The sequence below is a fragment of the Vipera berus genome, assembly GCF_964194415.1.
Source record: "Vipera berus genome assembly, chromosome: 1".
NCBI lineage: Eukaryota > Metazoa > Chordata > Lepidosauria > Squamata > Viperidae > Vipera > Vipera berus.
In genome coordinates, this window is record NC_138202.1 from 181,829,835 (window position 1) to 181,846,807 (window position 16,973).

Below are 16,973 nucleotides of genomic sequence, written 5' to 3' on the forward strand. Positions count from 1 at the left end.
TGTAAAATAGGGTACACAATTCTAACACCAAAATTGTGAGCCCTCTTGAATAGTGATAAATTTGTGATTTATTACCAGATCACACTTCAAAATTCCAAGAAAGGGCAAACATAAACATAATTTTCACTTATGCTTTATGGAAAATAAAAATGAAGCCTTTTAAGGAAAAGAAAATGTTAGGAAGTGCTTCAAATCTGACCTTGGTCATGCAGTTCTTGTATCTTACTAGATGGAGATAACCTGAAATTTTGACTATAAAACCCATAATACTTAAGACAATTTTAGTTCTTAAGCAAAAGGTCTTATTAAAATGTCAGCTCCTCAACAGTGCTATTCTTGGAATAATGTATACATTCAAAATAAAACCACTGGTTTTAAATTTTCAAATTAAAACTATTAATTAAAATTAATACTGCAATTTCATATTTAACTTTGCTGCAATAATTTAAGTATGGAAAATGGAATTTTAAAATAAAGGTGTTTTATTGAGAAAAAAAATAACCCTGCTGTAACTTACGTGGACACTTTTTGACACAAAAAGCACCATAAGTATATTTGCCATCTCGGTTGGTTTCCATCTGAAATGTAGCAGGATTGTAGACTGAAGTCTGTGGGCATTGTGTGACACAGGCGCCACTGTCATTAAAATTCATACAAGCCTGGAAGTGAAAAAATAGCAGTGTTCTCAGAGTTTTCATTGGTATTTAATGAACTGACATGTTAAAGTAAAATCTGACTACAACCTTGTTTGGCTATTAGCAACACTAGATAGAAAGAACTTATAAAGAAGGCAGTGAAGAGAGCAATACTTGTATCAGATTAATATGCAAAAGGTAAATGCCAATGCTGTTTAGATGGACATTAGATGAACACTGGACAAAAGCAAAAAAAATGTTATGATGAAAGACATCTTAAGTTAGCAAGACTAAATGTCAAACTGATGAAGGAAGGCACAAAAAAACTGGAAACCTATTTACATTCACTTTAATTTCAACTCTCACTGTTCTTTGTGAGAATTCTTTGTGAGTAAATCTGCTGAAACAGTAGAGCTGCAGAGATACACGCTTCTTTGCTTTGCTCATGGTAAACAAATACCTACCAGCACACAGAGAAAGACAGATGAGTGTCTTATCTAGCAATTTTCACAGCAGAGTATTATAGGGTAAAAAAAAGCAGTCTATGTTAGAACATGTCTTAATTCATTATGTTGAAATATTGTTAATTAATATATAACATCATTCACTTATTTCTTTCTACTAATTCCATTATTGTTATCTATCATTGTCTTTCCAGACAATAATAGATAAATTTTTCATTGCAACAAATTGCACAGAGACTGCGTAATGAAAAACTATTTTTTTTAAAAAAAAAATGTTTATGGCTACAAAACCTTGTTGAACCTGTATCTGACAGCCCCTTCAGCTGAACTGAAGATAACTGATCCAGCAACAGCTCAGGATCTGTCTCTTGCCTGCTATCAAGTGTTGCTTAGTTGCCTTTTCCAGGCCACAGACACAAAAAAAGCTACAATGAATTCAAGTTCATTGTAGATTAATCCGCCTGTTCTGGGTTCAAGAAGAAACTCAGTTTGTTTATTCAGATGCCTGAATGTTTCAGGCATAAGGGTGGGCTATTTGGGTCAAATAGCCCACCCTTATGCACAATTGTGGAAAGCACAATGCCTATAACTGGATCTCTCCTGGCCTGAAAAAAAGAAAAGATACACATGCAAAGGCAGGATCTGGTAACTATCACTGGGAGAAAGTTAAGGTTCTACCAGATGGTTTTACAGATCTAACATTGTTAAATTAGTTCCTGAAAGCTATTTTTCTTCTGGAAAAAAAACATGCAGACTTTTACACTTTACACTTACATTTTTTACAATACCCAGTTGATAAACTGCCATTTTGCTCCTAGTATCATATTCCATTTAACTTTAATGTATTCACCACAAGGTTTTTATCTTTGAGGACAGCTTTAAAATAGCAATAGCACTTAGACTTATATACCGCTTCACAGTGCTTTACAGCCCTCTCTAAGAGGTTTTCTATCTAGCCTGCAACAACCTGGGTCCTCAGAAGAATGGAAGGCTGAGTCGACCTTGAGCAGGTGAGAATCCAACTGCCAAACTGCAAGGAGCCTGCAGTCAGCAGAAGTAGCCCACAATGCTGTATATACACATGCTGGCCAAAGGAAGAGAACTGTCTTTCCTCAACTCTTTTTGGTTCATCATTTTAGGTACTTTCATCCAGATTCAGCTTCATACCATTTGGGGCAGCAGAGTGAAAGCTGCACAGTTGTGACAGACAGGGTTTCTTTCTCTTTGGTCAGGCAGTCTTTCCAAGGTGGAAATCAAGGTGTGCCGGGCCATGTACCCTTCTTATATATAGAATGGGATAGTAAATTCCACCACCTTTCCTAGCTACATGCTTTACACTAACCAAAGTGACATATTACTCATTCTTCCATGTTTTCTCATTTCTGATTTTAATCAAGTATTTGTTGGTAGAGTGAAACAAAGAGTTCGAATTGCATGGTAAAGTGATGCCAGTGAATGGCAGATTTTGGTTAGAGATAATACTTTCCTTCAGAGCAGAAAGAAATTCTGCCTTAAATGTCATCTTCTGAAATAATCTCCAAATTTATGCTCTGCAATTCAAGCCCCAACCTGAAATATATATCTGCAAATCCATCTTTGAATTTGATTTTTCCACTTTAACTTTAGCTCTGGAACTAAATAATTATTGTTTTCTTCCCCTGAGCAGTTCCTAATTCAAATTTCTCAAATATGTACTCAACTGGTTCTCCATCTTCAAATGTTGCCAAAAATATTTTAATCATTATTATTATTATGGTAGTGGTTATATTTTATGCTCCCTTTGCAAGCAAACCCCCTGCAGTGAAATATAAAGATATGTTTAATGAAATAATAATGAAATAATAGAATTAAAGCACCTTTATTAAGAGCCACAAAAAAATTGACCATAGGAGGAGTAAAATGACGTAAAGCTAAAGTGCATATGGTCTTCACTCAAAAACTCACACATATAATGGAATTTAGGAAGACCTGCCCAACAATAAAATAAAATGACAGGATTCTTATAGATTTCATACTTTTTACATCTCACAATACCTAATACCACCCTTCACAGCAGAGAATTCCTTGTGAAGACTGAAAAATGGAATATTTTATTCAAAAGTCCACCAGGGTAATCAGAAAAAGATTGCTGTCCCCATGACATAATGTCTGCTCCAATGAGCCCAAGCATCTGAAGCATGGACATAAGTACAACAATGTTTTCCTCTTGGTATCTTGGGGCAGAAATCAGAAGCTGGCTCAAATAGAAGACAGACCATGAAGGAAGAAATAGAAGTTGCCTCCTTGGGTAGATTGTTCTTAGGGAAACATGACTGAAGTTATTTTTGATGGGTGTATTATCTTTCATTTAAAACCAAAGGTCTAGATGGATTACCCACATCTGTAATCTATTAATTTTAGGCAAGTAAATAATGCATTTTCACTTAAGATGATATTCTCACCAATTAGCATATAAATGACTCCAATCTCTAGTTGCAAATTTTATAAATGTTTTAATGGGTGAAATAAGTTGGTAAGTAACAGGAACATAATAGAAAACATGAATGCTAAGATGTCTGGTGGATATCTTACATGCTATATGCAACATAATAGAAGTCCAAAACATATTTAAAAATGTCTTGGAATAAAATACCACAATGAACAAAGTGATATGAAAGAAAGACTTCTGAAACCTACAAAGCAGTCAGTGTCTTTGGGTCCGGAACAGCCTCCTGCACATTCTCGATGACAACATTCGCTGACAGAACGCCCATAACATCGGCCATCACACTGCTCTGCACACACCACTTTTGTTACTACAGGGAACAGAAGAAGAGCACACAGATCAGAGGAGAAATTGGGAAACATGGCCTAGGCTGCAAATGGTCTGAGAAAACAAAGTGGCAAGAACTGACGAGGGGCATTTCTACAGATACCGATAATTTGATGAACTGGCAGGAAAAAAAAAGGTGAACACTAAAGCAAATATCTTTTCAACTAAAGAGGGAGAAAATGTAGAGGTGGGGATTATCATTACGACTGGAGTTCCTGGAGAAGTTCATTAAAATGATAATGAAATGCATTTATTTATCTTAATTATATACTCCCATATTATATAGAGAGCTGTGGTGGTGAAATGAAGGTATTAGATATTTCCTAATCTAATCACTAATGTACAAGCACTTGTGGGAATGGAGCATCTTTTCCAACAATTTATATCAGAGAGAGGTAGACTCTTAGTTCTCTTTTTTTTTTAAAAAAAGTGACAAACAATATACAAAAAAATTAAAAAGAAAGATCATTTAAAAACATTGTTGAAAGCTACTTTCTTGCAAACTGTTCTCTTCTCTGCCATTGCTACTGCATTTGGTCCTAACTCCAGGGTCAAACTCTTAAGCCAGAGCAAGCAAGATATGACGTTTCCAGGATGAGAAGCAGATTGGTTCAAAAGAAAGTATAACAATCTATTTGTTTCTTGATCTGTTATTTCTTTGGATGTTTAAATTGCAATTATGCATTTATAAGAAATCCTATTATTATTTTTAATACTGAGAGAAACATACTAACACAACAGATAAGGAAATAAGAAACTAGCAAGAAATTAACCTTTTAAAATTCAGCTGAACTGAATTACATCTGAACTGAATTCAATTACATTTGAATTGAATTTGCATTGAACTAATTAAGTGTTCAAGAATAATATGATTCTAAATTTCTCCTCAGTTTTTGTGTTGGCTTCAACTTTGTCTAATATTCAGTGTAAAACTGGTGAATTATAAATGATCCATTTTTACTTTTTATTGTAGAATTATGTTCAGATAATGAACCCAGGCTGTTTTTCTTAGGAAACTTCTGGGTCTCCCTCCCTGTGTTGGCTTTGCTCCGATGTACCTGGAACTGGGCATTTGATCAGTCGAATGCATGGTGTGGATCAACACCTTTAAATGGTGGTTTTGGGTGCTCTTTTTGGCAGTCCCTGATAGCTACCTCTCCCTGGTGTTTGCTGACCCTCATACCTCTCGTTGGGAGAGGGAGCCGACGAAGAAACTCCACTTGCTAGGTTTTACGGGGGATGCCTTGGGAGATTATGGCCTCAAGGACACCCAGTCTAGGGTAGTCCAATGGATTGTGGACATAGATTTGCAATATTTAAGAGCCAGAGCTAACAAAACCTGCTCCCCTCTGATCTTCAGCCAATCTAATAATTATGGACTGAGGATGGCTTCATACTTCTACACTCTAACCATCCCCAAATATAGAAGAGTCTTCTCCCTAGCCCATTTCAATGTCTTGCCCTCAGCACTACTCGACGGGCGATTTAAGAGGCTCCCGATTAGCGAGCGACTATGCCCCTGTGATAGAGCTGAGGTTGAAACTGTGGAGCATGTCTTTTTATACTGCCCTATGTATAACGCAGGCAGAACTAAATTACTGTCTCTCCTTGAAATAGACCCTTCTGGTCCCAATGCTAGTAATTTGGTCTTATATTGTTTAGGGGATGGCTCCTCATACATAACTTCTCAGGTTTCTAAATTTTTTTAAAGAGCTGTAACTATTAGAGGAGAACATTGTAATTCCCTTCAACCAAGGCTTCTGGTGTCCAATTGTCTATGATTTTACTTTCCCCATGTTTTTCTTTTGTTGCACTTGTACTTTGGTCTGTGACCGCAAATAAATAAAATATAAATAAAAAATAAAAAATAAAATAAAATAAAATAAAATGTTCAGATAATTATGCACAGGCTATTTGGTATGTTATTTTACTCCTTTACCTTTTTTGTACATTTTTATATATTTGTAATCAGACTTAATGCACACATTGATAAAACCTGAAAAAGATATTTTAATATGCAAGCATAATAAAATTGAAACAAAAATGTATAAATTTGTGTTAATTGTGCTTTATTTTATTAATATGCACAACACTCATTTTAGGTTATAGCTAATAGCTTCCATTAATCTAAAATATTTTAATGAATATTTTAGGAAATTATATAAAAAGAAAAGGAAAAAGACAAAAAAGGATAAAATAGAACTACTTACAAAACTTTTATAAATATAATAAAACAATGTTTTACAATATTTCATTAAATTTAAGATTATATATAACTAAGTATATTGAATTGCTAAAAAAAAACCTGAAAATTGCTATTAAACTCTAACTTTTTTAGAATATAAAATCATGAACAGTGGACAGCACAGTAGCAAAGCATAGGAAGGAAGGAAGATTTCTTGCCAGCTTCCCATTAGTAAACTTGGGGGAAGTCAACAGGAAATTGGAAGTTGCTCCCTTTCACAGTCCATCTATGGTCATTCTGTTTCTCTGTTTAGGTAAGGACCCATCTCTGAAACACAATGTATTACACCATGTCAACTTGTTGTTTAAAAATGGCTTCCAAGTAAATTAAATTCTGTGTTAGATTTACTTTTAAGGTACAGAATTAATTTAAACTTTGAAGCATGTTATATTTACATCTATTACATCAAGTGACACTGGTTATATAATACTTAAGAAATACTTGAAATAAAATTTGACTGTTTGCTTATGCGAGTATTGCAGTTTTACCCCTACCAATAAGAAATTTCAAATTTAATTGTTGAGTACTCTGATTTTATTTCCAATTCCTTACTTTTGTGTTTCTTCACCCTGGTAAGATATAATCTTACAAAGATTCTAATTTTAAAAACATCTGTGGATTACAATCACCAATTGATAAAATGAAAATCCACTCCAAAAATCAAATGCACAGTCCTATGAAATATCAAGCTAATTGGCTATCTTACTATCAGGGAGGCAGGTGTCATTGAGTCCTATGATAACCTATTCATAAGAGACATACAGCTTAAACATTCCTGCTTTTTGAAATCTGTAAATATAATCAGCAAGCAGATGGCAATCTTCAAAGTAATTTATTAGATAAAACTTTCAGAACACTCAAACCAGTTTTAAAATGTTACAATCTTCAATGATTAATTACATTTAAAAAATCTTCAAAAGTGAATGTTCTAAAACGCACAATTTTTTTTAAAGTTTACTGAGGATTACTTTATTTTTGCTAGCAAAAATACTTGACTCTAGCATAGACAGTTTTAGGTTTAATAATATCCTTAGCAATTCTAATCAGGTGCATCCTCAAGGTCTCCCAATGACACATCCATTGTTTATCAAGCATACCCTGTTCAAGGAAATCTCTGCCAAAATATGTACCAGTTTACTAAAATAATAAAATAAAATAAAATAACGTAAAAATAATAAAATGAAATGAAATAAATAAAACTGGTTAACACAATAAAAGAAATGTAGACAGCTTCAGGGTGATGGTGGGGGAATCAAATTATTAAAATCTGATGCAGTAAGAATTCTTTCACCTGCTTCTAAAAGTCAGCTTCATTTGATTTGCATGCCATCTGGTTTCCTGAGAGACATCTGCAAATCTTACATCAGATATTAGATGGAACACTCACAAGAATAAGGAGTATTTATGGTTTTAAAGGTCAAATCAAACCCCCAAACTGAGCTCAGTTGATCAGTCAGCTATCTCATTCAAGCAGTTAGGTTTTCTTTTATTCAGCTTGTGTCTTTCTTTATTCTGGCCCCCATCCTGAATTTAGAATTTTGTCCTGAACTGTACAATCATAAAAACCTTAAAAGAGAAGCAAGTAATTATAGATCAGATTTCAATGTAATGTTTTAGTTCTGAGTTTTATTTGGTGTAAATAAAACTCAGAATAGGCTAGACTATTTAGGTAAGCTCTCCATGGTCAGATTCTTCTGTTTATTCATCACTGCCTCTCATTTGCAAGACATAAAATGAAAATCAGTGTTCAGTTTTATGCACATTTGTTTAGAAGCATGGTTTTAGTAGAACTTGCTTTTTGGCAAACAAATTTAAGGCTGGAAAGAGGCTGTAAATCCTCTGGGCAGAACCTGTATCTCTTCTATGATTCAATCAGTATTTTTGTTCCTATAGTTTAATATATTACACTAGATATTGATTCACATGAGATAAAATCCCAGAAAAGTAGATTTCAGTTACATGTTTTATGACATTCAAAATATGTAATTGGCTCTTATGACATATTGATAAATATAAAGATAGGGGTACAGATAAAAGTACAGTGAGCAAATATCATTAGGGAAGTAAACATGAAAGCTAAATTCACTCTGATATAATTTTAAATATTAAAAATGGAAGACAGAGAAATATACAATAACAGGTAATAATGTTTAACTGCAACAAGGCTTTTTAAATAACTCCTCTCACAGAAATGCATCCTTTGAATAAAATTCAGAGTCAAACTTCATACTTTTCATAACCTATTTATAGCTAAACCTAGTAGTCAGGTTTACAAGATTACAGAACTGGGAGCATTCTTACTAGAAACTCTCATTAATGTTTGTATTAATGAATTAACATGAATTATTTCCTCTTATTCCGTAAGGGTTTGTATTAAGAAACAGGCTTTCATTCCTGTCCATTTACAATTGAATTATGACAGTAAGTCCCTGGGGTATCTGCTGTTGTGACTCAGGGCCAGCCTGTGGGTCCGACAGCCGGCTCTGATGTATCGGATGACTCTGAGGGGGAGGAGGGAAACGAACCGGCTGATGATGGTTTGGAGGAGGGAAACGAACCGGCTGATGATGGTTTGGAGGCTTTGCAGAGTCCTCAGCCGGGGACCTCTTCTCAGCTGCGTGAGCCCGAGAGTGCGGAGGAAGATGACCCACAGCTGGCCCTGTTCAAGGACGCCCGACGCAGGAGGCAGTCAAGCAGGAACAAACAAAGAAAGGCTGCAGGACTCCTCGGGAGGAGGCACAGGGAGACCACGCCCTGAGCTCTCTATAAAAGGAGTGTTTGGGGAGGGGCTGGTTGCTGAAAGCAACTTTTCCGCTTGAGAAGACAAGCTCTAGTGTTTTTGTTAACTGCGTAATTAAATCTTGGCAGAAGCCTTTTAGCCTTGGACGCTTTCCAGTCTCTTCTTTTCGAATAGGGGTTGCGAGAAGAGGGCTGGTTCAGAACATCTGCAGCCAAAATGATGGTCATGCGTAGCACATGAAAACAGGCAGAACTTCAACCGCAGTACTGTGGCCACCATCTGACATAGTTAGCACTTTGAGAACACCCTTGGAAAGTTCTCTCTTCCTTGTCTTGAAATTCACATAAAAATGCCTATATCTAAGAATCCCCTTCATGGATTACTGCCTTGTCATGGCAAAGGGGCTTGCGTAATTCAATGAAACTATGAGCTATGCCATGCAGGGCCACCCAAGACGGACAGGTCATAGCAGAGAGTTCTGACAAAACGTGATCCACTGGAGAAGGAAATGGCAACCCACTCCAGTATCTTTGCCATGAAAACCCTATGGACAGTACCAAAAGGCAAAATGATATGACGCTGGAAGATGAGCCCCTCAGGTTGGAAGGCGTCCAATATGCTACTGGGGAAGAGCAGAGGGCTAGTACTAGTAGCGCCAGAAAGAATGAAGCGACTGGGCCAAAGCTGAAAGGACGCTCAGCTGTGGATGTGTCTGATGGTGAAAGGAACGTCTGATGCTGTAAATATTTTTTCTCCATAGGAACCTGGAATGTAAGATCCATGAATCAAGGAAAGCTGGACGTGGTCAAACAAGAGATGACAAGACTGAACATCGACATCTTAGGTATCAGTGAACTAAAATGGACAGGAATGGGTGAATTTAATTCAGATGACCATCAGGTATACTACTGCGGGCAAGAATCCCTCAGAAGAAATGGAGTAGCCTTCGTAGTCAATAAAAGAGTAGGAAAAGCAATACTGGGATACAATCCTCAAAATGACAGAATGATCTCAGTTCGAATCCAAGGCAAACCATTCAATATCACAGTAGTCCAAGTCTATGCCCCAACCACCAGTGCTGAAGAGGATGAAATTGACCAGTTCTATGAAGCCCTATAGCACCTTATAGAACTAACACCAAAAAATGATGTCCTTATCATCATGGCGGATTGGAATGCTAAAGTAGGAAGCCAAAAGATAACTGGAATAACAGGCAAGTTTGGCCTTGGAGTACAAAATGAAGCAGGGCACAGGTTGATAGAATTTTGTCAACAGAATACGATGGTCATAGCAAACACTCTTTTCCAACAACGCAAGAGATGGCTCTACACATGGACATCACCAGACGGTCAACACGGAAACCAGTCTGACTATGTACTCTGCAGCCAAAGATGGAGAACCTCTATACAGTCAGTAAAAACAAGACCAGGAGTTGACTGTGGCTCAGACCATGAGCTTCTCATTGCAAAGTTTAGGCTTAAACTGAAGAAAGTAGGGAAAAGCACTAGGCCACTCAGGTATGAATTAAATCATATCCCGGTTGAATATACAGTAGAGGTGACAAATAGATTTAAGGAATTAGATTTGATAGACAGAGTGCCTGAAGAACTCTGGACAGAGGTTCGCAACATTGTACAACAGGTAGCATCCAAAACCATCCCAAAGAAAAAGAAATGCAAGAAAGCAAAATGGCTGTCAGAGGAAGCTTTGCAAAAAGCTGAGGAAAGGAGGGAAGCAAAAGGCAAGGAAGAAAAAGAAAGATACTCCCAATTGAATGCAGAATTCCAGAGAATAGCTAGAAGAGATAAGAATGCCTTCTTCAATGAACAGTGCAAAGAAATAGAAGAAAACAATAGAATAGGGAGGACCAGAGATCTTTTCAAGAAAATTGGAGAGATGAAGGGAACGTTTAATGCAAAAATGGGCATGATAAAGGACCAAAACAGCAGGGACCTAACAGAGGCAGAAGAGATTAAGAAGAGGTGGCAAAATTACACAGAAGAACTATACAAGAATGAGCTTAACGTCCCTGATAATCACAATGAGGTGGTCACTGACCTCGAGCCAGACATCCTAGAATGTGAAGTGAAGTGGGCCTTAGAAAAGCTGAGCAACAACAAAGCTAGTGAGGTGACAGTATTCCAGCTGAGCTGTTCAAAATCTTAAAAGACGATGCAGTAAAAGTGCTATGCTCAATTTGCCAGCAAATTTGGACAACTCAGCAGTGGCCACAGGATTGGAAAAGATCAGTTTACATTCCAATTCCAAAGAAAGGCAGTGCCAAAGAATGTTCAAACTATCGCACCATTGCACTCATTTCTCATGCTAGTAAAGTTATGCTTAAAATCCTACAAGATAGACTCCAGCAGTATGTGGAACGAGAACTACCAGAAGTACAGGCAGGATTTCAAAGAGGCAGAGGAAGTAGAGATCAAATTGCCAACATATGCTGGATCATGGAGAAAGCTAGAGAGTTCCAAAAAAACATCTACTTCTGCTTCATTGACTATGCTAAAGCCTTTGATTGTGTGGATCATAACAAACTGTGGCAAGTTCTTAAAGAGATGGGAGTACCAGACCATCTTATTTGTCTCTTGAGAAACCTATATGTGGGCTAAGAAGCAACAGTGAGAACTGGACACGGAACACTGATTGGTTCAAAATTGGGAAAGGAGTCTGGCAAGGCTGTATAATGTCGCCCTGCCTTATTTATTTATTTATTTATTTATTTATTTATTTATTTATTTATTTATTTATTTATTTATTTATTTATTTATTTATTTAATAATATTTATATACCGCCCTTCTCCCGAAGGACTCAGGGCAGTGAACAGGGCAAGAATAAAAATACAAAGTTACAAAAATTAAAAAAGGATTAAATATATGCCCACTAAAAACAATCAATACAATATTAAAACCCCAATAAAACGACAATAAAAAACCCCACCAATCCCCCATCAGGCCAGGCCGGCTTGTTCGAATAAGAATGATTTTAGATCACGGCGAAAGGAGCGAAGATCGGACGCCATCCGGAGCTCAACCGGTAACTGATTGCATAGCTCCGGGGCGCCCACAGAGAAGGATCTCCCCCTGGGGGCCACCAACCAACATTCTCTGATCGGTGGCACCCTGAGGAGGCCCTCTCTGTGGGAACGCACAGGGCGAAGGGAAGTTGATGCCGGCAGCAGGTGTTCCCTAAGGTACTCTGGACCCCTGCCATGTAGGGCTTTAAACACCATTACTAGTACCTTGAATCTCACCCGGAAGACAACTGGCAACCAATGCAGCTCACGGAGCAGAGGTGTAACATGAGAGTATCGGGAGACTCCCAACACAACTCTCGCGGCTGCATTCTGTACCAGTTGGAGCCTCTGGGTGGTCCTCAAGGGCAGCCCCATGTAGAGACTTATATGCAGAGCACATCATGAGAAAGGCAGGGCTAGATGAATCAAAAGTTGGAATTAAGATTGCCGGAAGAAATATCAACAACCTAAGATATGCAGATGATACCACTCTAATGGCAGAAAGTGAAGAAGCACTAAAGAGCCTCTTGTTGCGGTTGAAGAAGGAGAGTGCAAAAGCTGGCTTGAAACTAAACATTAAGAAAACCAAGATCATGGTATCCGGCCCTCTCAATTCCTGGCAAATAGATGGGGAAGAAATGGAGGTAGTGACAGATTTTATTTTCCTGGGCTCCAAGATCACTACAGATGGAGACTGTAGCCAAGAAATTAAAAGACGCTTGCTCCTTGGGAGGAAAGCCATGAGAAATCTAGACAGCACACTAAAAAGCAGAGACATCACCCTGTCAACAAAAGTGCATATAGTCAAGGCTATGGTCTTTCCAGTTGCAATGTATGACAGTGAAAGTTGGACCATAAGAAAGGCCAAGCGCCAAAGAATTGAGGCCTTTGAGCTATGGTGCTGGAGAAGACTCCTGCGAGTCCCTTGGACTGCAAGGCAATCAAACCGGTCAGTCCTAGAGGAGATCAACCCTGACTGCTCTTTAGAAGGCCAGATCCTGAAGCTAAAACTCAAATACTTTGGCCACCTAATGAGAAGGAAGGACTCACTGGAGAAGAGCCTAATGCTGGGAAAGATTGAGGGCAATAGAAGAAGGGGACGACAGAGAATGAGGTGGCTGGATGGAGTCACTGAAGCAGTAGGCATGAGCTTAAATGGACTCCAGAAGATGGTAGAGGACAGGAAGGCCTGGAGGAACATTGTCCATAGGGTTGCGATGGGTCGGACAGGACTTCGCAGCTAACAATAACAAAAAGAATAGATTTTTCACTCATCTTCTTTGCTAGAGTTCCACCTATTTAATCCTTGCTGCTTGGCATCAATTGGCAGAGTTCTTCTCACTGTGAAAGTGTCTGAGGACATTAAGATACATCATTAGCATGACTAACAACTGTAATGTACACATTTTGACTAGCCCTTCCACAGGAACAAGTTAAAAAAAATCAAGAACAAGTTAAAAAAATCACTGACATCCAACTTGATTTTCCTGGCTATTTTGTTTATCTTTGGTTTTCTATGGGAGCACTCTGTGGTAGAATAAATTATTATTATTCTAATAAACCTTCTGTTCCTAAAATAACTAAATCTATTTTCTGTATTTTAACATTTTTTCCCATATATTTTATTGATTTTTTTTAAACATAAATCACTTAATAGTTGGTAAACAATGTGTTTGCTGCTTTAACATTTGTAAAGAAAAATAATCAACAATTGGTTTCTATAATCCATAATCCACATAGTACATTTAGTTGATTTTCTCCTTTCCCCAAAATGTCTTCTTTGCAAACCTTGAAATAATAGAGTACTTATTATTTTGATAAATAACAGTTACATATATTATTTTTCCCAATATTCCTAGAAATAATAATCACACCATTATAATATTTCTTTTCTATCTGGTTGCCTCATCTTACATCCTGTTACAGTCCTTATTTAGATTTGTTTCTCCCATAAAGTTCAAAGTATTCTTGCTGGTTAAGATTTTCTCAACAGATAATTACATTTAAAGATTTAAATCCATTTTTCCCATATAAACCATCTCAACACTTTTACATTTCTTAAAGAATAGGTAAAACCAGTAAAGAAAAGGAAAAAAGAGCAAGAGTAAAGAAACATAAAAAGTAAAATAGTACATAATATATATATTCCTCCTAAGCTAATATACTGTATATTAATTTCCAATTTTTTTATTCTTTTTAACCATGATTAAAAATATATTTAATCTTTAAATATTCTATTTAATGTGTCTAGTGATCTACCGTATTTTCCGCCGTATAAGACGACTTTTTAACGCATGAAAATCTTCTCAAAAGTTGGGGGTCGTCTTATACGCCCAGTCGCCTTATACGCCAGAAAATAGTAAATCCTCGGGAATAGAGACGTTAGTGGAAACGGACAAATCCAGCGCTTGAGAATGGCGAAAGACAGCCTCCTCATAAATAAACCGACCAGCCCAACCGAGGCCGAGGCTCCACCTTACCCGCGTCCTAGGGCAGCAGACCCCTTTTTTGGGGGGGAAGGGAGTGGGAGTCAAGCGCGTGCTGAGCCGCCGGCGCTCGGCGAGCAGAGAGCTCAAGGGAGCATGGGAAGCTAGGCGGAGGCTGACCTGACATGTTTGCGCAGAGCTGAGCTTCACCCGACCCTGGGAGTTTGACTTCAGGGCGTGGTGCCGTGGCCAGACCTACAGCAACACCTGCCTGGGAAGGCGCAGCTCGGGAATTGCGACAGGCAGACCACAGCGGAAAGCTGGTGCTGGGGCTTCAGCAACCCGGGGTCGCCCCTCCACCCTAAAGTAGAAGGCGGCCTTTTGAAAAATAAATATTATAATATGTGCGGGGTTTTTCCCATTTATTTCTTTTTCCCCTTTCTGTATACTCCAGCGATAACTTATGCAAGTGAAAGGAGGAAAAACCCCGAGTTTGCATTTTCTTGGAAAACTTTAGAAAAGCACAGCAAAATGCAGGGGAGGGTAAATGGGCTTCTCAATCTCAGTGCCACGCAGGGCTCCTTCTGGTTTCTAGTTACTTGGAAACTCGGGGCTTTCTTTGAGGGAATCTCAAACTTGCGGCGCAGGGCTGAGCCCGTTTCTTTCACCACCACCACCCGCCCTCCGCCGCCCTGTTCATTAACTAACCTATGGAAAGAACCGCCTTCTTTCAGACCTGGTGCCTACCCGAAGTGTTGGGCCACAATGCTCGTCGCTCCTGGCTGAAACAGCCAGCGCGTGTGGCTGAAGTAGAAGGGGGCGCCAACGCGAGAGGAGACAAGGTTTAGGCGAGGCAGAGCAAAGCTGATCTCGAGGCCAAAAGCTCTTGATAAACCTTCACCTAATTGAGAAGCAGCCCTGACTTCCTACTTACCCGTATTTTCCAGCGTATAAGACTTTAACCCATAAAAATCATCTCAAAAGTTGGGGGTCGTCTTATACGCCCAGTTGTCTTATACGCCGGAAAATACGGTAATCCTTTAACTTATTCAAAACATTTTTTTTTCTTTTTTATACATTATAATTTCCCTAAATTCAGACACATTTAATTATCTAAAACATTTTCTTCATCTAGGCCATTTCAGCAGTATTACATTACTTATATCAAGAAATAAAATAAAAAGGGGGGGAAGCATACATTATTATTTAAGGAATTCATCTCTCTTAGAATGACATATGTATTCAGAATCTTTTCTATTTCTTTAACCATATTCAAGCAATGTTTCTTTTTAAAATATTCTCTCTGGTAGATCCCATCATCTATTTTCTTAATTTTCACTTTGATTTTTTTCCTTTGACCAGTATCTTTCTTGATCAATGTGTTTTGCTGAATCAAACAGTTTTTTTCATATATTCATGACTGTTGCTGTAGGTATAAGAAGTAAATCGAATAAAGTGTCTTTATGTGAGGCTTTTGCCTTTCCATGTTTCTTGAAAATATTTTTCTCTTTCTCCTTCTTTGCTTCTCTTATTACTTCCTTTCAACATCTCTACAATCTGTTTTATTCAATCTGTTTTTTTGTCCTCAGATTTATTTTGTAGTCTTAAGGGATGAGTTGTTTTTTTCCATTTCTTGTAAATTTTTCCCCACTAGGATTAAATTATGTTTTCTTGCTTTGTTAAGTTCCATCTTTGAGTCTCTATTTTCAATCTTATGTCCACTTATTTGTTTTGTCTGCTCCTTCTCTGTTGTTGTTTCATGGAAGGTTTTTTGTTGTAAAGTTAACTTACAGATAAATTGATTTGTATTTTCAAAGTTATTTTGGATTTTATTGTGATTTGAACTCAGTGTTATTTGAATTAATTGCAGTATACTATATATCTCCTCCTGAGAGGTATTTATGTTTTCTTGGTGTGTTCTGTCTACATGTCTCTGATCACTGATGGCCAAAAGTTGGAGTTTTCCTTCTTATCTGCAAATAGCTTTAGAGTCCCGGTTAAATAGATATTTGTAATCCAAAGAGTTCAAAAAAGATTTTTTTCTAAAGTTTATAATTCTATTTGCCTGCAGCCCATATTGTTGTCTTTCTTTTGTCACAGTTGTTCTTTATTATTAAAGCTTTGAAGGTCACAAACACAGATTGGCCTTTCCCAGGTTTTGGCAAGTTCTCTATGGAAATCATAGCTATCATAATCTTCATTTACCATTAGGTGTCAGCATCTATTTAGTTTTCAATATGAACAATGGTCTTTAAAATGAGAATCTTAACCATTCAACAATCTTAAACTTGTCCAAAGTTAAATTTTAGCTTTCAAGTATATAAATTTATTTCACTACCATATATTTTGATCCTCTATAGAAATTTTAATTCACCGCTTCCGTTAGTATAAGGATGGGAGGTATTTTGCTTCTTGGGGATCTTTTCCAGGAAATTAAGTGTAGGATAGAAAAGGGAAAATCAGATTCCTCACCCAGTTTCATGCACGCTGTTTACTGTAGTGCTGGTTATTTCTTTTGGAGTCCGGTTGCAAGTAGCTTGGGATGATCAATGAAATACAGCCTTTGTCCTGTTGGGTTAGAAGGCTTTCCCCAAGACGAATGGAATGACTGCCATCATTCCAGAGTCA

At 37.5% G+C, this 16,973-nt stretch overlaps 1 protein-coding gene across 2 annotated transcripts in view; it reads right to left on the reverse strand.

Annotated features, from left to right (window-relative positions):
* Positions 1-16,973, reverse strand: part of ERBB4 (erb-b2 receptor tyrosine kinase 4) — a gene marked incomplete at both ends in the record, with an annotated part of 1,087,596 nt that overhangs the window by 280,711 nt on the left and 789,912 nt on the right. For both annotated transcript variants that reach the window (XM_081313989.1, XM_081313990.1), the window contains 2 exons: positions 518-659; positions 3,776-3,894. In XM_081313989.1, coding sequence (XP_081170115.1) covers positions 518-659; positions 3,776-3,894 — 261 coding nt within the window. The remainder of the gene's footprint in view (positions 1-517; positions 660-3,775; positions 3,895-16,973) is intronic.